The sequence below is a fragment of the Balaenoptera musculus genome, chromosome 1, assembly GCF_009873245.2.
Source record: "Balaenoptera musculus isolate JJ_BM4_2016_0621 chromosome 1, mBalMus1.pri.v3, whole genome shotgun sequence".
Taxonomy (NCBI): Eukaryota; Metazoa; Chordata; class Mammalia; order Artiodactyla; family Balaenopteridae; genus Balaenoptera; species Balaenoptera musculus.
The window spans coordinates 151,806,779-151,832,965 of record NC_045785.1 but is presented as its reverse complement, the minus strand read 5'-3'; the positions used below and the strand labels follow the sequence as shown (position 1 = coordinate 151,832,965).

The 26,187-nt window shown below is 53.6% G+C and overlaps 1 protein-coding gene across 14 annotated transcripts in view; it reads right to left on the bottom strand.

Annotated features, from left to right (window-relative positions):
* Window positions 1-280: 280 nt before the first annotated feature.
* The window catches only part of NFASC (neurofascin), a 192,088-nt gene continuing 166,181 nt past the window's right edge, over window positions 281-26,187 (bottom strand). For 9 of the 14 annotated variants that reach the window (XM_036823422.1, XM_036823431.1, XM_036823517.1 and 6 more), the window contains 6 exons: window positions 24,095-24,322; window positions 20,465-20,581; window positions 19,132-19,284; window positions 11,719-11,850; window positions 9,375-9,444; window positions 281-5,917 (listed from right to left, as the gene is read on the bottom strand). In XM_036823422.1, the coding sequence (XP_036679317.1) occupies window positions 5,686-5,917; window positions 9,375-9,444; window positions 11,719-11,850; window positions 19,132-19,284; window positions 20,465-20,581; window positions 24,095-24,322 (932 nt within the window). In that variant the 3' untranslated portion in view covers window positions 281-5,685. The remainder of the gene's footprint in view (window positions 5,918-9,374; window positions 9,445-11,718; window positions 11,851-19,131; window positions 19,285-20,464; window positions 20,582-24,094; window positions 24,323-26,187) is intronic. The other 5 variants (XM_036823491.1, XM_036823500.1, XM_036823508.1 and 2 more) reach the window with 3 other exon arrangements.

Below are 26,187 nucleotides of genomic sequence, written 5' to 3'. Positions count from 1 at the left end.
AATCAGGGGTGTCTCCATGGCTGAGCACATTCCTATACCACTCGTTCTACGTTGAAAACACTAACTGTGCCAATGAGTTTTCCAAGATAAGACCAACTTCAAGATGGGGGCTGGTATCGCAGAATTCTCTGTGTATGCTGTCTGTTGCCCATGAAAAACCCCATGATTCATTTCTGTCATTAATCCCTGGACATCCCTCTTCTACCCACTAAGGAAAATGAACAAATTACACGGCCAGAGTCCATTTTGAACGACTTTTATTATACGTTTAGTGTTCTCTATACAAAAGAAATCAGTTTTTTTTTTACAGTGATTCAAAAAAAATTCTGAATAATTTGGCCTTTTCATTGCTCATGCAGTCAGTTTATAAGTCCACATATTAGATGGTCCTCACGACCCAGAAGCCTTCCCTGCTGAAGGTAGAGCGTGACACCCTCAGATATGCATCTGTCACTGACAACGTTGGTTAATGCAAAAAAACTCGCAAAAAGGAAAGAACACGATGTGAGAGGGGTTAAAACAAGGTGTGCCATGGTGAGTTAAATATTTAACCAATGAAAGAAAAGATCAGACCAATTTGTGGGTGTGTGGGTAGGTGGGAAGGGATGGAGACATTCAGAAAAGATTTCCCCACTGAAAGGAACAAACTGGAAAATGTGTGCGTTGAAGGGAGGTGAAGGGCCAGAGGTCCTCCAGGGCCCAGCATGGGTGAGGGTGGGACCAGGACAGAAGGCGGCCACGTCACAGGCAACTGATGCTCAGTGCAGGAGGATGTGAGGTTGGCAAAGAGCTGGGAGCTGGGCAGAGGGACAACACTGACTGAGGACGTCGAATTTGGGAATCAGAAAGGAGAGCAGGGCAGGGTCACCTGATCCGCATCCTTTTTGAAAAAGAAACAGAGAAGTGCACAAAATTCTGGATTTCTTCTCCCAGATTTTTGTATTTATTGCTTCACTGAAGTCTTTACACGTGCTGACCTCCAGCCCAGCAGATCCTGGGGGTGGAGCTTCCATGGGCCCTGCTGCCCCTCGGCACCCTGCGGCCGGGGGTGGAGGGGACAGCGCCCTCCACACCCGCTCTTCCGAGGGACAGAGTATGCTGGGGGCCCGATGTGTTACGAAGCGAGAGACATCACCCTAGGGGATACTCTAGGCTTCATGGTGACAAACACCAATCAGCTCGTCACTCTCTTCTCCTGGCTTGGGTCTCCCCTTAACAGCATGGCTGGTTCACCACAGGCTGGCACAGACTGGCTGATCTGGGACTCAGAAAAATCCACTGATTTCATCTGCGGAGGTGTATGGGGATGTGGGAGAAGAGGAAAGAGACGTGGGAGACGGTGAACCAGAAGGCCAGATCTTAAGTAACACCGCTGTTCCCAAGGCGGCAGCTGCGGTGAGATGAAAGAACACTGAACAAGGAGTCCGAAGGCCTGAGCTCAAGCCCCACCTCACCTTGATTTACTAGCTGTGTGACCTCGGGCAAGTCCCTTTACCTCCCTGGATTTTAGCTTAGATGCGTACTTTCAATCAGATCAGCTCTGCGATCCCTCTGCATGCTGAAATCTGATCCTGTCTTAAGCTAGACAGCTTTGTACCTATTTCCCTTCCATCCTTATCATTACAAAACATCCATTTAATACTAATGTACTGCTAGAGGGACACTGGTTTTGGGTGTGGCTTGACACACTGGGTGGTGGGGTCTGGTGGCTTCCCTGGACAGCTGTCCTCCTTTCCCTCTGCTCCTTCTCAGGACCCGTTCTTAGTAGGGGAGGGAAGGAAAGGGCACCGCCCTGGCTTGGGCTGGGCAGGCTGGGGACAGCCACAAGGTTGGCTTGAACTCCCATGGGGTGGCCCCTGCCTGGTGTCAAGGAGGGGCTGCCCAGTAGTCGGGCTCTGACTGGGGCACTGAGTGTCCTCCTGACATTTCAAGCTCTTTGTTTCATTCGTTTGACTGCTCTGATTTTCTATTTTAATCAGGGATCTCCCTATATGCTACTCTTAAGCCACCATGTAAAGATCAACCAGGATCCACAGAGTGATTTCTTTCCAGTGGATCTAGCTGGGTGGAACGATTTACAGCACGGGCTTGTGCGTGTGTGGCAGGGGCTGCTGCAGTGGTGACCGAGGTATCGCGGGCGGGCGGGGAGTGGGCTCTGTGCCCCCCACCGAGAAGTGATTCCTGACACCAGCCCCACCAGCTGAGAGCCCAGGAAGCCTCCCCTTTTCAGCGTGTTAGTGGAGCAGCCTTGCAAAGACTGAGGCAAGAGTGTGTGAAATCCCCACGGCTCTCGTCACACGGGCTGTTTGGGATGCTCTGTGACTTGGCTCTGATACTGCAAAGAGCCCCAGGAGCCTTAAAAAGCTGCTGCCTGTGCTGTTCCTGGGGAAAATTCGCTCTCCTTCGGATCAGACTCTGTCTCTCTTGGTTTGGCCTCCAAGAATTGCCCAAGTGGGGCCCAGCTTGGGCAGCCTCCTTCCCCTGCCCTGAGTTGTGCACGGCACCCCACACAGCCCTCTACATTTCATCTCCAGCGGGCCTGGCTATGGACTCATCCTCTTCAAGACAAGGTCGTAATCTGGATTGTTCCCCCGAAAGTGCCGCCCTGCAAAGGGGCCTAGGTCTGCCGTGAGTGTGCCGGTGCAGCTGCCGGCTGTGTGCAGGGAGGCAGTCCAGCAGCTGGAAAAGCCACAGACATCTGTGGGTCTGTTCCCACCCCTTTTCCAGGGCTGACTGCGTGCACGGAAACCATGAAAGCACTGTCTGGGCCCAGGCTGCGGTCCCCTTGCAGGGTGAGCAGTACTGGCACCGGCAGCCTCTCGGACCTTGGGACCCGCCAGGAAGGGGGTAGACCAAATGCCTCCGACCCCTCAGGGCAAAGGCAACGGACGAGGGAAGCGGCTAGTTTTCAGCTGAAACTCAACCATCTCCCCAAAAGCAAGGTAAGGAAAGAAGGGTCCCATTCACCACGACCCAGGCAAGGTGAGAGGCAGCTGTCCCCCGGCCCTGCAGTGGTGCCCTCCCCAGACACTGGCCTCCCCGCTCCTTTAGCTGGGCCCGTGCCCCTCTGTGGGGACAGGTTTTCAAAGGAGGGACTGACTAGAGGAGACAGAGGCACCAAAATACAGACAAGTTCAGCAACTTGCCCCAAGGGGCAGAGAAGAGAGGCTCAGGAAGCAGGACTGCCCCTGTCTTGCCCAGCCTTCAGGACCAAGTTCCCCCTCCAAAGCTCTTCCCTTTGAGCCTGGAGCCACTGGCGGTTAAGCACTGAGTACCCCCAACCAATGCCACTCTGTCCCAAGACTCAGTTCCACGGCTGTCAGCCCTTCCCCCATCATCAGTTGTGTGGAGGACCTTCCTGAGGCAGGGGGACGGGTGTGACATCTTACGGCCCATCCTGCCTAAAGAGCTTACTTCCGGTGCAATGAGTTTACTAGTGCGGACCGTGCAATATGGAATGAGGGCCCGAGAGACGGACTGCTCTGCTCAGATCCAGAGTGTTTTCTGGAAAGGCCGGTCCTTTAATCCAGCTCGCAGGCACACTTCCCTGACATTCCCTAGGCTACAGGAAAGCCCAGCAGTATCCAGGCAGGTGGAGGAGGAAAGCCAGGGGAGGGGACCCCTGAGCTGGCTCCCTAGCCCCCTGCTATTCACCCTGTCCCCTATCATCACGAGAGAGCTGCCCCCAGGCTTCCGGGCAGCACACCTGGCTACGGCTTGTACCAAAGGACAGTTACTCGCTCAGGTTCAGACAACATAACTGGCTCGGCTCTGGGCTACATTTTCTCACCTGCAGACAGAGTAGGTGTGCCTATGGGCTTGACCTTCAACTGACTGATTATTAAGTGATGCAAGCATTGCTAATACCTTTGTGGCTTAAACGTGTGGCAAACGATGCTTTAATAACGTCTCTGAAGGACACAGCCCTGCTCCTGCCCAGGTCGCCTCGCAAGAAGCTGGAGGCTCCAATCAGAGGCTGTGTCTGTGGCAGGTGGTCCACTACTGGGGGTCAGCTTCATCCTCCTGAAACCGACTTTAGCTGCAGCAACAGCTGAAGGGTTACTCTTAGGCTCTAGGTCTCTCTCTTTCTCTCTCTGAGGCTAGGTACCTTTGGTTTCAAAATGGAATAGGTGGGGAGCATGAAGGCAGTGCCTTGGGTCTCAGAGAACTGCAGGTCTGCGAGTGTCTCCATCTGGGGCAATGGGCTGCAGGGCACATTTTGAGTGGCTGCTTCTGGTTCTGCTGTGACGCTTGCATAGGCCGCCCCATTCTCCTTGAGACAGATGTCACTGGAGGCTTCAAGGCTTGCAGGGAGGGGCTGGGAACCTGGGAACTGCCGGGACAGGTCAGAGCTGCATAAGGCATACGAAGAGCACTCCCAGGCCAGGCTTTACAGCACTGTTAGTGCCGCGTTCCTGCGGGGGGGGGGGGGGGGGCGCGGTGTCTCCTGATAGGTAAATACCCTAAGGAAAGGACACACCGGCTCAGTCTTGGGGGCAGCAGGGCCCCATCCACACGCCACAAAACACCAGTTTCAACATCATACAGAACTGAGGAGCTGCTATCTGCTAGAGACGAAAGGGGGAGCAGTGCTTTCCACCCCCAAGCACACCAGCACAGGCTTCACGTCGCAGGGGTCCATCTCCTGGAGGGCAGCAGCGCAGACCCTGACCAGGTGGGAGGCACCCTCTACTCTGGATGCAGTGGGTGTGGTCCTCTCTCCCACATCCTTTCACTGATGGGGAGGAATGAAGTCCAAACCTAGCCCTTTCCTTCTCTCTCGAGGTGGGCACAGCTCCCTAGGGACAGATGCCTGGTTCTCCTCTGCTTGAGGTACACAGTCACTGGAGCTGAAGTCCTTCCCACTCCTGTTCCTTAAACTCCTTCAGTCAGTGCAGCTTTTGTCTCAGACACTCCAGAGGAAGGGGCAGGGTAAGAGTGAGGGGCAAGAGGTAAGCCCACCTCCCAACTGAACCAGAGCAAGGCAAGGAGGCCTGCTGACCCTCTCCCTGCCAAAAATACTGTCATTTTCCAGAAAGGAGCCAAGCCCAGCTCAGCAACTGACAAGGCTGAGGTGGATGGGTTGGGGGCCAGGGGAGGCATCTGGCGAGAAAGGCATCCTTCGGAAATACGTTGGCCCAGCCGCAGTTTGAATACTATAGCTTTTCTATATGTTCGTTTACGGATCAATCCTTTTTTTGCCTATCTTTGCAGTTTCCTGGGGGAGAATCCACCTATTCTTTCTTTTTTTCCAGGGACATTTCTTCAAAAGGAAAAGAAAATGGAGATGTTGGGTCTGGAGGAGAAGACCCACAAAGCAAAAATAAAGACAATGAGTAAGTACCGTAACCAACAGAAACTGGTGAGTGTGTGTGTTGAGGTCAAGGGCAGGCAGTGTGGGTAGAGGCTGGGGGTGGCTGTGAGGCTGAGCAAGGGACCTGGGCTCCCTCCAGCTGAGCTTAGCCATGGCTCCAGCTCGCCCACCGGTGGCACCCCGGGGGGGGGGTCATCGGGAGGGGGCTTGCGGTTGGCTGGGTGGTCACTGGTCCTCACAGCTTGGCAGACTCCCATGTTGTACCCTTGTCCCTGAAGGTGGTGGCGGCTTTGTGGTAGGTCTGCAGCGGCTCGTCTCCCCCTCTGCCCTCCTTCTACTTGCAAAGTAGTGGCTGTGCCTGGGGGGCTCTGTTAGGCCAGAGAATAGATGGCGTTGACAGGAGATGTGGCCTCTGAGCTTTCGTTGCCCTCTGTCTCTTCCTTGTCCTTTTTGACTGTGTACTGGCCGATGAAGGAGCCGTCCTCATTGAACTGTCCCTCGCCGCCCTCGCCATAGTCCACCAGGCTGTCATCACTCTCCTGCTGCTTGATGGTGCCATCCAGGGACGTCTGGCTGCCCTGCAGGGGCTTGTTGTCCTCGTCACTGGATGGAGAGGGGACAGAGAGTCAGGGCTGGCCCACCCAGCGCAGCCCAAACCCAGGCTGGGCGGAAGAAGGCCTCCAGCCTATTGCCAGGCATGCGTACCACACAGCTCAGAGAGGACGGGACCTCAGGGATGACCCAGACCAGCCCTCACTCCCCTCCCTGTCCGGCCAGTTCTGCAGAAGGGAAGCTGAGGCCTAGAGAGGACGGCATCGTCTCCCAGGCGAGGGGCAAGCTGGTGCAGAGCTGGGAGGGACCCACACTCCTGGACGCCGGGTCTGGGGTCCTCTCCGGGAAGCTGGGTCGCTCTCCGGGGTGCAAGCAGGCAGAGGACGCCACCCCATGGTGAGGCAGAGCCAGCCGCTTGTAGACCAGGGGGACAGGAAGGGTCAAAGAAGGGTAGTCGAGGACTTGGAGTTCTGGTCCCATGTGTGTCACTGTGTGGTTCTGTGGCCTTGGGAAAGCCCTTCCTTCTCACTGGGCCTTAGTCCCTCCATCAAGAGGGTTCAACTAGCTTTGACTCTCTGTGATCTGTGACTCTCTGGAAAGACTCTGCCCTTGACAAAAAGCAAGGGTCTGGGCCTTAAAGGGACAAACCTCTCCCTGCCTTTCGCCTTCTCTGTCTTGGTGGTGTTCCTCTCAGCTCTGGTTTATCCACAAACAGATGCTGTTGCTTCGGGGCTAGCAAGTGATGGAGGGAGGAGGGAGGGGCATGCAAATGAGATAGGAGGGGCCAGCAACTTGAGACAAAACCAGCATGGCTCAGAGGATCCAGCTCAGCCCCCCTCTGAGGCCCCAGGTCCTGCCCTTAAGCTCCTCTCATGCAAGGAGAGCTGGTAGTTAAAGTGGCATCTACCCACTGGGGTGCCTGCTGTGCCCCCAGGAAGTGAGATACCCCGAGTGGGCCAGCATCTGCTCAGGCACCACATCCCTTCCCCTGGCTCTCTTAGGCTCAGAGGCGGGGACCAGGTGCTGCTGGCTGCACTTCAGAGAAGAGACAAGGTCCCGGGCAGGGGGCAGCCGGACCAGCAGTGGGCATCTGGGTCCCGGCAGGCAGGACCACAGCGGTGCCAGGCAGTCTGAGCAGACACCCCCCACCCCCACTCCCCTGCCCCAGGCCACACTTAGCCCTTCCTGGGCTTGTGGCAAACCACCGGCTGAGTTGCCATTAGAGTGGGCAGTGAGTTCTCACTTCTAACTGCAGTGCTGGTCAAAGACAGCTGGGGGGAGGGCCGCGAGCCAGAGGAGCTAGGCATCAGGAGATGGAAGGCTATTAGCCCACTGCCCCCATGAGCTGAGTGAATGCGGCCCCGTTACCCTGCTTAACTGTGTTCTCTGACGGCAGAGCTGTGGGAGAGGCAGCTGAGTGAGGGAAGTGGGTGTCTGGGGTTATGTTGTATTTGTTCAGGGGGTGGAATTCACATTTTGAGAACCAGCAGATTCTAATGACCAGGCTCCTTGCCCCGCTTGCCAGTCTTTTTCACAGGCACCCTCTCCCCAGGGCCCTCCACTCCCCCTGCAGGGGAGTGCCGATTGTGTCTATGTGGTTCTCGGGAATTCCAGGCCCCCAAGCTAAATGCAATCACTGAACAGTGGGGGTGGGAGGGGTCCTTAGCGTGTCAGGTTCTCGTGGGGAAAGAGGATCTAGGTCTGGAAAGAACAGATCTCTCCTAAGGGAAGCCTGAAAGGAACCCAGTGACTGTGGCCCCCTGGTCCAGCCACCTGTTAGCCTACCTTCCAGGAGACCTTCGAGGACCAGGTGGCCAAACAAGGGAGAGAGAAGCAGAGAGAGACACACCAGAGAGGTGCTTGGGCAGCGAGGTCCCAGACGAGCAGGGTGAGCCAGCCCCCCAGCCTGTCCCGCCCAGAAACTTGGCTTTTCCTCCAATGTATTAATTTCTCCCCTTTCCCAGTTTCGGACTCTTGGACTCATCCAAGTGGGGGCTCTAGGATGGATGCCGCAGGACTCCCCAGAGCCAAAGCCAAGGGGTGTGTATGTGCGTGCGCGCATGTGTGTACATGCGTGTGTGTGGTGTGGAAGCCCGTGCGTGCGTGCACCAGTACATGTGTATCCAGCCTCAGTGTCGGTGGGTCAGGGGGTTGGGGTGGTGAGGAGGCAGGTGTTTTCGCCCAACAGCGTTGGTGTCTGGTGGAGGAGAGGTACCTGAGGAAGTGGCTTCTCATAGCGCAGGTTACCTGGCCCTGTATTTGAGGAGGTCCTCACCCTTCCTCACGCTGCACTGAGGGCCTGGGGAGAGAAGGCCCAGGGCCTTTGGAACTGATGGCCAGAGGATAGCTCCTGGCCCATGGGGAAGCTGGGCCCCACCAAGGGTGCTGAGGACAGCCTGGGGAGGGGTCTCTCGTGCTTGTTCTTTGGGAGGCTACTGGGGATGCATGAATTGGATGGATAGACAGGGTCTATAAGCCGCCAGACAGGCTCCTGTGTGGGCAGTGGCTCTGCCGCCCATTGATCTGATCCTGTTTGAGAGGCTGCTGATGGGCAAAGTGGCGGAGGCCCAAGATAGGATAAGGAGAGGTCAGAGGAGGATGGGGTGACCTGGCCCCAGAGAGTGACTTGGTGGGGGTGGGGAAGGAGGGCTCCAATCAGAACATTTCCTCCCTTTGCACTTGGCCTGGGAACGAGACCTCCATGACTCATCCTGCACCATTCCTTTACTCAAAGCATACTTGCCAATAAAATGGACAGATTACAACTTCTGTTAAGCCAGATACAAAGGCCCGTCCAGATCTGAGAGGGAGCATGGGCATAAGACAGTGGCAGTAGCTGGACGCTGGTAGCTGGACGTTGGGCCCCTGGGCTCTCTAGTTCTGCACTAGCTCACTGAGTGGAGAGTACAGGAATCTTCCAGGTCACTTCCCAGCCTGGGCCTTGGTCTTCTCATTTGGGACGCAGGCACTGGACCAAATGCCTCTCCAAGGCCTATTCCAAGCTGCAGCCCAGAGAAGTCATTCTAGTTCCTGAGGAAAAGGCCTAGAACACCCCCCCACGCCCCCTTCATCCCTCACCTAGTTGAGTTTTAAAGACAATACAACTTCCCCAGGTCATCATCTTCAGAGTTAAGGTGGGGTGTAGTCAGAGAGGAAGCTGAGAGCAGAGCTCATTTCACAGCAAGGGGGGCCTGGGTGCGCTTTCAGAACGAAAAGGTGGAAACACACATACAAAGAATGCGATAAATCTGAGTTGTGCAGTTGAATGAATGAAATGCTGTTCATCGAATGAGTGTAAGTGTGTTGGGCAGTGCTCCCCGTCCCCGGGGGGATGGGGGGTGCTGTCGCAGAGGCAGAGGTGACAGCCTGATGGGAGAGGACATCCGTGCAGGAGCGTCTCAGCCCAGCTGAGCAGCTCTGAGGGAAGGGGGCTGCCTCGGGGGGCGGTGAGGAGAACCCACCTGACAGGGGGTGCTCTGTGTGAACAGGAGTCAAGGAGATCGCGCACCTGTAATCAAAGGAGCCATCCTCTTCTTTGGGGTCTTCAGGGCCAAGGGGAACATCCTTCTTTTCTCGCACTTGGTCAGTAAGGGAAGCAAAGACACAGACATGATGACTGAGCGCGCTCCTGCTCTGCGGGGCCCCGAAGTACAGCCAAAGGAGCCGCCTCTGGGTTCCGTGACTCTCCCTCTTAACAAGGCCCCATCCATGCCCCCCTTGTTCTTGCCTCCCACAGTTGATCGGGTGCCAAATGAATTCTGCTTCCTCCTCCCCGTCACTGGGGCTTTTCTTACATCTCCACTGACAACTGAAATCTCCCCCCACCCGGCTCCCCACCACCGCTCCACAAGGTCTTCTCCAAACACCAAATGGATGTGATCCTTGGCACCTTTCTTTTTTTCTTTTTCTTTTGGCTGCGGCACGTGGCATACCAGATCTTAGTTCCCTGACCAGGGATCGAACCCATGCCCCCTGCAGTGGAAGCGCCGAGTCCTAACCACTGGACCACCAGGGAATTCCTTGGCACCTTTCTTAATCTGGCTCCGTGTTATAATTATTTGTGCACATTTATTTTGCCTGTAACAGAATGCTAGTTCTTTTCTCGAGGGTGGGGACTGTGTGTTTCTTCAAAGCTCCTAAGAGAGTGCCCTGGGCAGACAGGACATGCCACACACACCTCTGGAATGGAAGGTGCTCTCTTCACTGTGACCTCACTTGTTTGTGCGACTCCCTCTTCCCACACCTCCTCTGTGATGCGTCAGCGTCCCTCCCAGGCCCTGTCTTGTGCTGTGATCCTCCTACTATGCCAGCTGCACTGTCCTTGAGGGAGAGGTCACCTCTCCTTCTAGTATCCTTAGCACCCAGCACAGAGCCTGGCACACAGCAGACACTGAGGTGAGTGACTTTGTTTCTTTCTGAGGTACGAGGCAGGATAATCATCCCTATTTTAGGGGAGGGAAGCTGAGGCCTTGAAGATGTCACGTAACTAATTAGCAACTAAACAAAGTTTAAGGTGGAGACTGGAGCCCTGGTCTCAAGGCTCCTGGTTCACTCATCTTCCTAATGGATGGCGGGCTTCCCTTGGAGCTGGAGGAAAGGAGATTAGCTGTAAGAAGAACTTTCTGGAACAGGCAGAGGAAGGCTCAGAGTTTATCTGATCAGTTCTCAGGTGCATCAGTTCCACCTGGAACAGAGGGTAAGCTCAGAAAGGCTGCCCCTCTCCTAACACTGCCTTTCTCCCTTACAGAAGAAAACCAGTCCCAACACAGCACAACAAAGTGAAAGAAAACATCATTCACCAATAAAGAAGTATAATTTCCTGCCCTCCCTGACTTGAAGGAGAGGCATAACTCTTTAGAATCCTAGGGTCTGAGGGCACACGGGCCAGGGGAAGAAAATAAAACAGAATCTCCTCTCTCTTTGCGTTGAGTTTTAGGGGATCGTGGAGGAGGATGTGTTCACAGAGATGCGGAGAAGCCGGCACTTGGGGAGCATGGGGTGTGTCTGGCGATGGCTTTGGGGGCAGGGAGCAATTTCATTGTGCAATCCAGCCGGATTTTCACTCTCAGGGTCATCCGTTATCCTGTCTCCTGTCACCCTACCCACTCCATCACAGACAGATGGCTTTCTCATCCATGTTTGAAAAACAGTCACTATTTCCAGAAACAAAAAAGCCAGAGGTCCTTGTCCTTGACCTTGGTTTGTCTGGGCTGGAGGATCTTCAGGCCACAGAAGAGAAATACTACTCTGGGACTCAAGAAAAGCTCAAAGCCCTTTAAGGACTGGGGGTCCCTCTCAGTGCAACCCACCCCTCAGCCTCTGCCTGCTCCTCATGTAGGAGCATCTGACCCTCTGTTGGTGTATCTGTGATTTCAACCCAGCCATGCTGAGAGCCCAGCTCTGCGGCCTCTCTCATGCATGTGCTTCTTCCATCCAGACCTCTCTTCACTCCGGTCTCTCTCTTACGGTTACAGAAAATGCATCTCTCCTTCCCACTTCACTGGGACATAGGATCCTAATGAGATTCAGGCTGAAAAAAGCCAATTACTGAGCAGATGGGTGGTGAGTCAAGGGGAGGGAAGGTCATTCTTAACGGGAGCCAGGGTTCTTTCCATCTCCTCTCTGGCTGCCTGGACTGCTCCATCCCCCCACCTCAGGCGAACTTAATTAACTCAAGTGCTTTCTGGCAACTCTAAGATGCACAGAACAGGCAAGAGGACCGTACGTCCGAGCTTGGCAAGGACCGTGCTCACTGAGAGGACGGAGCCGCCTGGACCTGGCAGGGGACCTGGTGACTCGCAGGAAAGCCTGCGGGCCCTGTCCCCCAAGCCCACTCCCCTGACACATCTTACCTGGGTACTTGCCGCCTCGACTCCTCTTGATGAAACAGACGATGAGCAGGATCAGCACGAGGAGGGCGACGGCGCACATGAGCCCAATGAACCAGCCCTGGGTGGCGATGTCCGCCTGGTTGTTGGTGTAGGCTGGCGGGGGAGGGCCAGAAGCACACATGCGGTGAATGATTCACGTGGGAGGAGGGGAGGAGGGGGCGGGGAGGGAAGAACTTCAGTTATTTCCTGTCCAGGTTCCTCCTGCAGCCCAACGGTACCACCCAGCAGCTCTCCGGCCCAAACTACCCTACCCTACTACAGGGACAAAGAGAAAATAATTCAAAAGTCAAGGTCAAAAGGTCAGAAAAGAGGCACAGGAAAGGGGTCCAGGGAGCAGAATAAGCAGCAGAAGGCTGAACAGGCCCTTTAGGAGGGGAAGTTTCCTGAGGATGAGGCACGGCACTCTTGCAAACGCGATGGCTGGGCACAGCCTGGTGGGGAATGAGGGAAGGCCAGGGATTCACTATGATTTCCCACGAATGAGCCAGGGGTGAGCCGGCATGCTACCCGTCAGGGAACAAGGTCAGCGGTCACATGGCGAAACCCCTGGAAGAACGCCTTCGCAGGCCTGCACAGGCACAGAGCAGCGGCCTGTCCCACCAGTACGGCCCTGAAGCCAATCGGGCTTCCCGGCAGTGGGTCGCAGGTGGGGTACAGTTCCAGGATGCCCTGTGCTTCCTCGTGTCTCCCCAACTGCACTGTGGGCTCCCTGACAGCAAAGACAGTCCCTGTGTGGGTAGCCCAGATGGGCCGGTGGCGAGGTTAGGGCCAGGGCTGTGCCTTCAGCACACCCCATGCTGCCGCTTCCAGACCACTTCCATACGTGGAGGCCCCTGTGACAGTGGGCCCCTCGCTGTCCCTGCCTGGACATGTGGAGACCTGTCTCAAAGTGGGCAGACACCTTCATGACGCGAGGGGCAGATGGGCGGGCCTGGAGACCAGAAGCAGATCTGATGGTGTCCTGGAGGACCAACGGCTAAGGTTAGAGATCAGAAGGGCTGGGGTGGGTAGGAGTCACCTGCCCTCCTCCTTTCTATGGACCGGAGAACAAAAGAAGCAGCCTTCCATGGAAACCACGACGCGGAGCACAGGAAGGATCACGGGGGCAGAACAGACCCTGGGTAACCCTGGGGCCAGCAGAGCGAGCGGAGTGGCCTCTGGGAGAGCCAGACAACAGCAGGAGTGCTGAGAGCCACGCAGCCAGAGCTGAAGCTCGGGGCCTCCTCGGGAAAAAGCACAGGCACAGAGGATGGACCCTGGGCCCGTGCTGTACTCTAGGGTCTGCAGCACACACCATTTTGTGGGGCACGTATCTGGGTGCAGTCTACCCTTTGCTCTTCTTGGACAGAGAAACTGTCTTTATAGCGTTCTCAGCATCTAGCCAAGGGCATTGCACCAAGATGGGTCTCCATAAACAATGAAGACTGATGAACAAGACCTTCCACGCTCTCTGTGCTCTGGCTGCCCAGGCAGCCCGGGCTGGAAAGCAGCTGAGTCCCATGGGAACATGGCTGTGACTTCCCTGATCCAGGTACGCTGTGGGGCAAGTCCCATCCCTGCCTCCACTCCTGCTTCCAAAGGCCATTGCCTGCACAGGGTCAGAGAGGCCTTCCTAAACCCCATGCAGGATCAGATCACTTCCTCACTTCAACCTCCAATGCCTCTCATGACTGTTAGGAAAAACCGTCCATTCCTTATCCTGATCTGCTGGGCTCCATCAGCCCCATCTCCCACCACCCTGGACACTCCAGCCACACTGGCCACTCCCACTCCTGCCTCAGGGCCTTTGCATCTGCTGCTCCTTTTTTCAGATGGCTGCCTCAGCAAAGGTCATCTCTTCAGAAAGCCCTCCCTGGAACTTCCCAGCTAAGGCAAAAGCCCTCTCCCCCACCCAGCCACTATCTGAGGGCTCCAATTTATCCTCTTCATAGCACTTATAACCATTTGCTACCTTACTACTACTAACAGTTTACACCTATAAGCACTTCCTATGGGCTGGCATGACTCCAAGTGCTTTCCCATGATTATCTAATTTAATCCTCACAACAACCCCATAAGGTGGATTTTTACTATTACCCCTATTTCACAGGTGGGGAAACTGAGGCACTGAGGTTAGTGATTTGCTTAGGGGCCCAGAGCTGGTAAGTGGTAGAGCTGAGCTGTGACCCCTGGCCGTCACAGCTCGAGTCTGTGCTCTTCACTACTCTACTCTCATCTCTCCACCCAGAAAGCTCGCTCCTTGAAGGAGGGACTGTCAGGGCTACTGTCGTCCCCCCAGTGCTGGGACACAGCCTGGAACATAGAGGCACTTGATTCACATCTGCTTCCTGACTTCCTTCCCTTCGCTCAGTCCACTCATCCTCTTGGCCTGATGGGGTCTCTGCTTCCCTCAAACTCCACGCTGCCCTCCCTTCTGCATCACCCATTCCAGCACGTGACTCAATCGCCAGCTGTGGGTCCCCTTGGCAATTGCTGCATCTTTTTGTGCTTGCCCTGAGCTTTGCTGGAGGAAGATGAAGACCCAGGCCCCTCACAGATTCATTAAGTCATACTTCATTCAACTGGACCTTCGCTGCAGCCTGGCCACCCTTCCACTCCTTTCTCACTGCCCCTCCCAACTGCTCCCCCTCCCCCTCTCGCTGCCCCCACGTGACCCTCTTTCTGAGTCAGTGTCTCGGTGTCGAGCTCACCTGCTCCACTCTGGAGACCACTGAAACCTCACAGCCTCCATGACTGTCCCTTCCTTCTGTGTCCAGTAGGGCTCTCCTCTCTCCCCTCTGAAGGGACCCAATGCCTCGCCTCCTTGGTGGCTCAATCCTGCAAGGATCTCTGAAAACTCTAGCATTTTCAATTTCTTCCTCTGTGCTGTCTCCTCCCTTCTGCTGTTAAACACATTGAAGCTCCTTGTATCTTAAAACAAAAAACCCTTGAGGAACCTGGCAGACTTTTTGGCTCTAGTGCATGCACTGTCCTCTTATAGGTAAACTCTTTAATCTTCCATCATCTCCAGTTCCTGCCAACTCCTTTCTCCGCCCCCAAGACGCTAACCTCGAGCCCCTCTGTACTCAGTGCTCATCCACCATCACTGAGGGCATCTTTCCCAGACTTACCTCGACACCCTTGACTCTTACTCTCACCTGCCCTACAGTCCTGCCTTTCCAACTGGTGATCCTATTTTTCATCTCTCATTGTCCTTCCAGCCGGTTCCACACTGAGGGCTTGCTCCTGACATTTCCTTGGATGGTCCCTCTGCCCCCTTCTTGCCCCCCTGCTTCTGCCAGTGGCTTCACGACTCATCTCTAAGGGCTATCGTTTTACTCCTTCCAAAATGTCTCTCATATTCATGTCACTGCCCCATTCTAAAGGAGTCCCCTCACCCCAGTGTCCACCAGATCCCAAGGATACAATGACACATCATGTTATCATGTTCCCAGAACACTTCCATCATGCCAGGTGCTCTGGTCTTCCCCTCCCTGCATCCTTCCCATCCTGCCCCAGAGGGCCTGGATTGCCACCCTTCTTGCACTCCACCTTTCCACATTCTACCCACTCCTTCCTGAATCTCCCATTCCTCCAGCTCACACCAATCAATGAACTCCCACTTCACCCCTATTTACTCTGCACAATGTAACATTTAATTGCTCTGTTTCCTGGGTTCTGATGTCCAATGATACTATTAAGGCTTGAGAAAAGAGGATTCCTTGGGCCCCCTCGTACTTAGCATGATGCTGGTCACCTAACAAGCAGTCACTGACTACTTACTGATTAATGACCAATTTAATCCTAATATACTATGGTTAACCTGGGGTATCTCTTTCATTTTCTCCTGATACCAGCTGGAGGGTCACATGGATATTGGTTTGACCACGTGCCACCTGGGCACTGGGATGAAGGAGTCACTTCAACTTGTGTTTGGATGGTGGTCACCACCTTTTGCAGAGAAGTTGGTCTGAATGTCTGCAGTGACCTGTTTGCTCCACCATCTTGCTGATAGCTGTCTCCCACGAGACTCCTTTCTCTTGGGAGAGAAAGTCACAATTCCAGGGAAAGTGGCCATATGGGCAATTTAGAAATTAAATGTAGCTTTCTATTCCTGACAGCACCATGTAAAGTTCAAATGTTACCTTCAGTCCTCACTGAAAAGATCAAAGAAATTTCTGTGAAGTTTGGACACAGAAGGCTGTTCAAAACCAAGTAAATTTTATAACTATGTTTGGTGATAGATGTTAACTAAACCTATAGTGATAATCATTTTGCAGTATATACACAGATCAAATCATTATGTTGTACGCCTAAAACTAATCAGTGTCAATGATACACAAAAACAAACAAAGAAACCAAAAACCCAGTGGGATCTGGGGTAAGGTGGGCTCAACCAGACCCCATCAAAATGACTTAGTTTCTCAAGAATCAAAAGAAATTTAGGACATGATCTCACTCACAATGTGACCCCACACACAGACTCTGAGAGGAATAAGGCATTTTTGCAAGGCTTCAGGGCAGTTACATTTGTCTGCTAACACCACTCTTAATCGATCCGTTCAACATGTTTCCAGATTCCTAATGGACACAGTAATAGCAACATTCCAAGACCAGGGTATATTTACACTCACCACCTTTGCTGTAGCTAACGGAAGCAGAACAGCACCTGTTCACTGGGTACACACAGGTCCCAATAACTCTTACTCTGGCCTAGAGGCCATATTTTGTGTGCCTTCCACACCACACCCTACAATCCTGCTCAGAAATGGGCAATTCACCTGCAAGGCAGACAGTTCCCATAACTCCTAACTCTAATCAGGAGGAAATTGGTTTGGCCATTGGAGAGAGGCCACTCAAAGTCAGCAAAAAAATTATATTTCAGAAATAGGGCAGATGAACAAGTATGACAGGGATGGGCTTTCTTCAAATGCAGTTTGGCTTGGCTGCTCTCACTTAAGCGTCACTTTACACCTTTCCATCTTCACCTCGCTCCATCCTGGGTTTCTCCCAAACACAGCAGAAAGAGGCCAAATACAAGTAGGTCCCCTAATGTCCCTCCTCCCGGAGTCCCTGAGGTCTAAGGCAGTTTGCTGTCTGTCTCACTGGCCCCCGTCAGCCCCCCATCCCACCTGCCCCAGGACGTAAGAGCTGGCAGGCCTCTTGGAGTCCAGGGTTATGTGTTTGTGGTCCCTCGGGTCTCTTTGGCTTCAGAAGCTTCAAGAAGGTGATTAACTTCCCGTGTGGGATCTTTCTGGTGAGAGTCAGGGAGCTTGTTAGCATTCCTTATGGTTTTCTTCCATTTCCTGCCTGAACCACTGTAGCATGTTTGAGTCTATAGACTACAGTGATGGCCTGTGGTTGCCTAAATGACTAGTGGTTGGGCCCAGAGATGATCATAAACTTACTTTGATGAGACACAGGGACCTGGGAGATTGTGTGAACTTGACTCTGGAGTCCAGCCACTCCTTTGTGTGTTTTCAAAGGATCTGAACACACACTCACAGACACACATGAACTTCAGAAAGTGGAAATCTTTTCCTTCTCTATGTGGTTTGCACATAGTCGTTTCCAGCCAGCCAGTGAGGTAAGTGAGCAGTGTGTACTCAGGGCGAGGGTCATACCTGCCCTCTCCAGCTTGCACTGGGAGGAACTGGGAAGATATGCAAGTGCTGAAGGCCTCAATCACTCTGAAAGCAAGTTATGGGATCAGTTTCTCCATAGCAACCACAGGAAAAGAGAAATGAACATCTGAGTCAATATTCAGAAGTGTATTATCAATCATTAGTATTATTTTTCTGTATTGCATGTTTCATATCTCAAAGCAGATTGGGACATACCCCAGGGCAGGGGCTGGTCCTTTTTGCTCTGGCTCTTTCTCCCCAACCCTCACCCACAGTCCCAGGGCTCAGCTCTGGGAGAAGCCAAAGTCTGAAAGCAGGCTGAGCTGGCTTTTGCTGCAATCCCTAGGATGGAACGCTATCCTCAAATCTCATTTTCGCTTTCTGCCTCTGTGCTGGACTCAAGTTTGTAATGAGCAAAATCAAACGCACGCACTGGTGAGAAACAGCTTGGGACCCCGACTGGGTCAGACAGAGTCCGGCCACCTGCTCTGCTTGGTCAACTGTCCAGTCCCCTGGCCTGGCTCCCAGGATGACCTGGCTGCTCACGGACATCCTGCCTGAGTTGGCCTGGTTAGCCTCAAGCGGGCAGCCGGACTCTCAGACTCCCCGAGTCCTGATGGCATGGGCATGCACAGGACAGGCAGAGACACACAGAGGAGGCCGGGACGCCCAGACCGGGAGGCACCAGGCTAGAAGGGGTGGAGTGAGGCCCTTATACACATGGGCAGTGACTCTCAAGATGCAAGCTACCGAGATCAGCCTCGTCAAGCCAGGCACAGGGAGAGTAAAACATACTTAAGTCCACATTCAGAAGTTCATATAAACCATTGTGTGTTTTTTCCTTTATCCTGTGTCTAGTAACCTGCATCTGATTAGGACGTGCCTTGAGGCAGGGACTGGTGCTTTCCTCTCTCGGTCTCTTTCCCCACACTCATCCTTACCCCAGGGCTTAGCAAACTGGCCACTTGGCTAGCTTGCCTGGCTGATTTTAAAGAGACACACAGACAAACAAGCAAGTGTCCTCACGGTCTCCAGACTGCCAGCCACCCTGACCAACAGAGAGATTTCTGAACCTTGTATCCTTTACTGAGCCCCAGTTGGTATAAGTGAAGAAGCTTCTCTATCCACAGCCCTGATAGATCCAGAGCTCTTTTAGGCTTCTTCCCCTCCCCAGTACGACCAAAGGTCAACTACTTTTAAGCCACGACAAACTTGGGGCAAAATTAAACCAAAACAACTTGTGTAACACACTTCCGAATTTTTAAACAACAGATGACAGTGGCAAGGCAGTGACATACATGCTGATCCTTGGTTTGGTTCCTGGGAGGATTTTTGGGTCAAGACCCTTGGGTGGCCTATCCCCTAACCCCACGTGCGAGAAGGAAGCCCCTGTGCCTCCGAGACACACTGCCCCCTGACCCATATACAGGGACCACGTCTGCATATACACCAAGACCTTGTGGTTCAAGCACAGTGGAGGCCAGGTGGTCTCCCCTGCCCTCATTCTACAACACCTCCGTTCACCTCTGACATTCCACTCATCCCCACAGGGTCAGAAACATGGTTTCCTATCTACTGGCATGCACTTTTGGCTCGTTTTATCTTCCTGGGAGCTGCAGACTGACATATAAGAAGAGCCGAGCCACGTCATGCAAGGTGAGGAATGGGAGGATGAGTCTTCTTTCCGAGGAGAAGAGACAAGCAGGAAGCCGACAATGAGAACAACATGCCCCATGCTTGTAGGGGACGGCCAGGCCAGATCCCCTCTCACCTGTACTGGTCATAAAGGTGATGACGGTACTGCTGATGCCCTCGTTGTCCCGGGAATAAACTCGCAACGTGTATGTCATCCCGGGATAGAGGTCTGTCAGCTGTATGGGCTGGGCCTGGGCCTTAACAGGGACAGTTTTTTTCGTATGGTTGCCTGGGGAACAGAAACCTCAGTCAGCCTAAGGCTGGGCACGAGGAGCTGGAGAGGCAGTGCTTAGGCTCCTGGGCACCTGTCAAAGGTAGAAGCATGGAGGGTGGGGGAAGGGGCCAGGCTGTCTTGCAGACCTGGAGGTCACCGGGCAGCTCCACCAGCTTTCTCACATGCTGACTCTCCTACACAATGGCCCTGCAGCCTAGGACACTGTTCCCTCTCCTAAAGTTTTCTGTCCTCACCCCAGTCTTAAGCACTTAGCACATCATGACCTGCTTCCTTAAGCTCTCAGGGTGTCAGCCAGCGCTCCGTTATCCTGGAGAGGGTCAGAGAGCCAGTCAGCATCCCTCACGGTAACCGGAGGCCAGACGGCCTCTGCTTCTCAGCTCTCACTCCTGGTTTCCCCTCTCATTTCTCGCTGCGCGGTGAACTCACACATCAGGAGAAGCGAGTGCCTGGGTGTCTGAAAAAATACGGACCAAACTAGGAATTCTGGATTCTGTGGATGTGAATCTCTCTCCAACCGCAGACAACTAAGAGTTGGCTTTGTTCTCCCTCAAAGAGCTTCGGGTGGATTTCCAGCACAAGCCAAATAGGCCAGCACGGTGGGTCTGAGCCCTCAGGAACAGGGGCCTTCACTCAGAGAAGGCAGACAGCCTGACCACACTGTACAGCCTCACAAATCTGGACGCTTGCTCCCAAGATCCAGTAAAGAATGAACAGCTCAGCTCGAGCCACCAGCTGAGACGAGGGACCCTGGACGGTGTCTCTGACCTGTGAGCAGCTAGTGACCCTCTGTGAGCAAAGCACAGCTGAACCCCAAGTCTGGACTGGCCCAGCCTGTCTAGGGGAGACTGCTGAGAATCTGGATCCTGAATTAAGGAGATCCAAGCAAAGGTGAGATCTGGCTCATCTGGGGGCCATCAGAACCCTCATCCTGGGCAGGAAATGGACGAAGGGCCCCTCACCCAGGCCACCCCCACCGCAAGGCACCCCTGGACCTTCACTAACGGCCGCAGAAACCCCTTCCTCCTCCTCGAGTCTGCTCTTCCTACCGCGCTGCTGCCTGAGCACATGGTGACTTCGTTAAGCCACAATGAAGCGGCTGGAAGGCCTCCCTGAGCCTGAGGGAGCGCATGGGATCTCTTTAATGGCATCTCCGCCACCCGCAAAGAATGCTTACTGTCGATGTACTCAACCACAAAGTCAGTTCCGGGCCCGAAATTGTGCTTCCAGGTGATGTTGGCCCATTTACTGTTGGGGAGCACTGTGACGTTCCAGATGGACTGCTCATCGGGGGCTGGTGGGGGGGTTAGAAGAGGAGTTAGTGGTGAGGAGGGAGGTAGCACCGGAGACGCGCACACACACACACACACACACACACACACACACACACACACACACACACACACACGGGCAGCTAGGAAAGGGGAGAGTAGGAAGTGGCTGTGTACAGGGCCCGACGGAGCTCCAAGCTGCAGCCTTGGTAGCCAGGCTATGTACGAGCAAGTACAGTCAGGAGGACCCGTAATGTGAGGGAGAGCCGGAAACTATGTGTCCACGTAGGTGGGAGTAGGAATGAAAGAGTGGGTTTGATCCAAGCCATTGGAGGCTCTAACCTGGGTTTATTCCCTGTTTAGGTCCCTTGTCGTGGATTTGAACAGTGCAGCGAAAGGGGCCGGTGAAAAGCCCCATTAGCTAGGATGCAGATGGGGCGGGAGAGGTGTGCCAGCCTCCTTCCCCTCAACTATAGACATTCTACAGGAAGGAGAGAGGGTATCTTGAAAAGCCACTCGAGAGTCATGATGAGATTTGCAGAAAGGACAGGACCAAACAGGGGAAAGCCTTAATGGCATCCTGAAACTGGAGGTGGAGAATGGCAACCTACACGGGTGACTCTGGTCTGAGGAGCCCCTGGGGTCATTCTTGGTCAACAAGATGCTGAATTACTGAACAATGGCCTCAGATTCTCTAAGGGGACTTGGGGCCTAAAACCCCAGGTCCCCAAGCAGAGACAGTATGAATCCTTCCTCTCCCTTTCATGGGCTAGAGGGGACCAGAGAAGATAACTCCTTCTTGACACCCAACGTTCAGTGGTCCAGATACCAGAAGAATCCTGCTCTGTTGTCTCCTCAGCACTGTATCTTTGAGGCCTGATCTCTATGTAACACAGAAGACATTAATTATCTAGTTCCTATGAGCTGGGAGCTACTTTATCAAAGCCATCACCCTGTCTGAAACCACAGCCTGTGGACAGGAGAATGGCACTAATCTTCAAACGTAATCATTTTTCAGGCATCCCAGCGGTCTGATTACCCCATTTCCCAGCAAAGATTTAATAGTGGAATAGTAGCATGAAGCCTTATATTTCAAAGACTTTACAAGTGTGGCTCCTCTATATTTTATTAGCATGCAAGGGGGCACTCTCACCGACTCACTTGTCAAAAATAAATGAATAGAGTACATTTGTGATGCATTTATTCATTATCTATTTGACATGTGACTGAGTCTGCAGGGCTGGGGAAGTGATAAAAGATCTCCTGGTCTCCCCTTCAAAGAAACACCTTCTCTACTACAACCTTGTCAGTTGTCAGTTGCCCCAGGTGAATATGATTCATTTTAGAAAGAGATTCCATTGATGGCACCAGGCATTCTCCGTGGGGAAGGCAGAAGGCAGCCTTCTTTACTGATCCGCCAAAGGTTTCCACTGTATTGGCTGCTTTAACTCAGCCCAAATCCCAGCTCCTTAGAATCTCATGGCTCTTTCTAGTGGGAATGAATTATGATCAGTTATGATTTGGGGACTTGAGATTTTTCCTCCTCAGCCCTGGGCCCTGGAAATAGCCAAAGGATTTGGGTTTAGACAGTCTGACCACCAATACAACCCTGGCCCAAATCTGACTGTCTTAAAGGTAATGGAGATTGGGGCACTATTAGATAAGGTCAAACAATGGGAAACCAAAATGATTTAGAGGTGGGAGCTGGAAGAAGGCACTGCCATCTAGAGAGACCAAGATGACGATCACTAAAGAAGAGAAAAGCTCAAAGAAAGGCACCAAGAAGGAAAGCTATCAATTACTATAAAAACAAGAGGAAGAAGTGATGGGAAGCATGGATTATCCTGTCAGCTCCTGGGATGTGAGACTTAAGGAGTATCCCTTGAAATCTGAAAAAGACAAGTTAAGGACAGAGAAAAAGTCCCATTTCACCACCCAAAAAAGTAAACTTAGGAAACATTTTGTCCTAAGTTGTAAGACACGATAAAGATGAACTTTCATTTTGAAAATCCTGGACAACAGAGCCACTCTGCTGCGTTGAGGGAGATGAGGATGTTGAGGGGAGCCCCCGAGCTGTAAGGATAAGGTCAGAGTGTGGCCAGGCCCCCGCAGCATCTCAGGCTCAGTTAGCAGTTGGGATGTGGGAGTCCATAGGCTAGTCCTCTGTGGCAGCAAGGCCAATCCTTCCAGAAGGAGCAAGACCCACTCCCTGTCTTCATTCTTGGTACATCTCTTCTGTGAACTCGGAGCATTAAAGTGGGGCACGGAGGCCCATCTGAATGCAAAAGAAGCCTCACTGTGGACCCAAAGAACACCCAACACCAAACTGCCAGTGGCAGCTTCTCATAGCCTAGCAGGTTTCTCTCAGCCAACTTTTCCCTACAGAGCATGCTGTTTAAATTCTCGTTATTGCAGCTTTAAAGCAAATCAGTGTTTTCAAGGTCTGAGGAGCATAATGTCAGCTACGTATCACGTGTCTCCCCTTATGGCTCACACAACTCCATGTAATTGGATTAAAGAAGATACTCACACATGCATTAAGCCTCTATCCTCATTCAAGTGCTGAGAGAAGAGGGGTGGGATGGGTGACAGTGAGGCCTCGGAAGGCGAAGGGACTTGCCCAGGAAACAGAGGGGGCCTACAATTCTACAGCTGCTGGAGGAGGGTTCTGGGTGCTTCCTGCCAGCCCTGCCGGCTACATCGTGCTGACTTTACAGCTGGCCTGTGGGCTCCACAAGCTAGAGGCCCTCCCCTCCGTGGTAATAAGAGTGTTTGATGTCAGTTCTTAGAAGTACTGCTGGATTCCCGAAGGGGTCTCCTCATGCTGGAAGAACAGAGCTTCCTGGCCTGGCTGCGTGATGCAGGAACAGCACATTCTCTGGGCTCAGCAGGCCAGCCCTGGGATCGATTCTTACCACGGGCCCCTAGAAAGGCTGCGGTTTTCCCTCCGTGTGTATATCTGGGGGCGTGGGGAGAGCCACAGAGGACTCTCTGGCATTACAGGACTCCTGGGTAATACCATTGCCTGGAAGCTCTGACTAGAAAAGTCTGTAAGTGCGCCTTTCGGGGAGAGGTGCAAGGGAGGCGCAGGGTTCTGGGGACAGAGCTGCCTGGCATGGCTGGCCACTCCCCACTCCTCGCCCTCTGCTGCAAGGCTGGGGCATCATGGCGGAGACAGGAAGCCTTCCCAGGCTGGTTGGCCAGTGTCAGGCCCTTTCCTTCCCCACTCTCCCCCTTCTGGAGCGCTCAGCCCTAAGCTGATCCCTCAGCATGTGGTTGGAGGCAGCCCTACAGTCTGGGGCCTGGGGGCCCTCTGTTAAAGAACAGGGATCCGAGGTTAGGACAGGGGCTCTGAGCAGTGGAGGCCACCACAGGGGCAGGTGCTCTGTGCCTCTAGGCCACCAGACCGAGAATCCAGCCTCCTGTGCTTTCAAAGCGGAAACAAAGGGAGGTGTTGACCAGCACCATCTCAGACCCCCCTCCTATCTGGGGAAGCCTGTGGGTGGAGGGACGGGAGCACGGATGATGGGCAATACCGGATTCTTGAATCTTAGTCCTGGTGGTGGTGGGAGGACTCTCCGTGGTGGTGGCGGCGGCAGTGGTTGCAGTAGTAGTGGCGACGGTGGTGGTGGCGATGGTGGAGGGTGCGACAGTTGGGATGGTGGGGACTGTTGTGGCTTCGGTGGTGGCAGCAGTGGCAGTGGCATCAGTACTGCCCACCGTGCCCGTCACACCCACCGTGGTCGGGGGCGACGTGGGAGGAGCTAAGGGGGAAATGTAAAACAGCCAAGTCTGGTCGGTGTGGCCGTCCCCAGCCTGGACACACGGCCCCACGTGCAAGGCAGGCAGCCCGCAGAAGAGATGGAGCTTAGTGACCGGAAGCCTCCCCGAGCAGGATGGACTGGGTCAGACAGGTCGCCGTGAAAGAGAACAGGACCATGGCAAGGGAAGAGAATGAAGCCTGTGTGTTTCATTTTCTTCTCATGGTCTGTGTGGCTCAAAGCACCAGCATGCACACAGCCAAGGGCGGTGATGAAGACAGGACGCATACCAAATCACTCAGACCCCAGGGATGACATGGAGTCCCAGGTCAAGCACCACCCAGCACAGGCCAAGCAGCACCACTTGGGTCCAGGCCTGGAGCCCCGGCCTTGGAGGTGGGCAGGTTGCGGGGCCCTGTCCTGCAGGAGCACCGGGAAGCCTGCCATTCCCAACCATTCACTCCAAAATTACCCCCTCTCCTGCCTGCTTGAGTTCTACCACCACCCAAACCCAGTGACAGAGGGAGAACAATCCCCACTCTGTGGGCAAGACTTGCACCTTGGTTCATCTTTCCTGCCTCCACTGCCACCACCTCCCCAGGTTCTCAGCTCTTGTTCATTCCCTGGCCTCTCCTCCCTTCTTCTCTGCCCAGCGACGGTCCTTCCTGCAGATTACCTCAATCCATCCTGACTTGTAGTAACTGCCTTTCTCTCTAGGACATCTGGGGTCTGGGCACCCGAAGCCCTTTCCCTTTGATTAGAATGTGGGAGAAGGGCACTGATGGACTCACAGTGTGGCCTGCGCTCAGTAGCACCATCTTCCCAGCGCACAGTAGATGTAGAAATCCCAGGACACGAGTGAGGCACAGGCTGGGCTGCTCTTTTGCATAAATCTTCAGAGAAGTTCAAATCTACCTCTTACTTCCTCATCTCCAATCCAAAGCTACCCTTTGTTGTTGGTCAGCCCTAAGGGGCTAAGTCTACCGTGACAACATTTCCATAGACCGTCTTTCCTTCTACAGAAGGGTTGTGGACACAAACAAAGGGCTGGCCTATTACTCTTTGGTTCCAGTATTGCTAAAGCTGAGGGTATGAGAATGATGGGCAAATCAGAGAGAGACAGAGCTGCCTCTCCTCCTTGCCCTCTATCTCCTGTGATCTGACCACAGTCTACTTTCTAGTGTCACTGCTGATGGGCAGAAGGCAGTGATGTTAAGACCTAAGTAGGTAACTCTAACTTTCAAGGAAGAGTGATATCCTACCTCATCTCAAATCTGCAGAAGATCAGGAAAGTACTATCCCCACTCTCCAGAAGGGAGCCAGGGCAGGGAGGGAACCAGAGAGAAAATTGCCAGAAAGCCTTTCTCAAGAAAGAATCAAGAGATCCTAAGTCTTCTCAACAAGAGCCTGACCAACAAAAGCCCTTTCATTTCCCCAGGACTCCAATATTACAAGTCCCCATAGAGAAGGAGGGACTGTTCCCGGGATCCCAGTCACTTCCCTATTTGTAAGATCAGAGGCATGATTGGGCCTGAGGGTGCTGACCACAGAAGTCACACTGGACAGCTGACTATGCCCCATGCATTCCAGAGATTCCTGGACAAGTTCAAGGCAGACAGCGCTATATTCCCCAAACCCCAGTCAACTCGCAGACATCAGGAAGGGCGGGGGGGAACGTGCGGTGGGAAAAACTCTCCCTCTCACAGTCAGTATTCAAGGATGTATTTCAGTCCAAGGTGGCCCCAGGCCTGGAATGCAAGCTCAGTGCTATAAGAGCTCAGCCTGAGGAAATTCACCTATCCCACCCACCAAGACACACACACACACACACACACACACACACAGGCCTGAGAGATCCACAAGGCAAA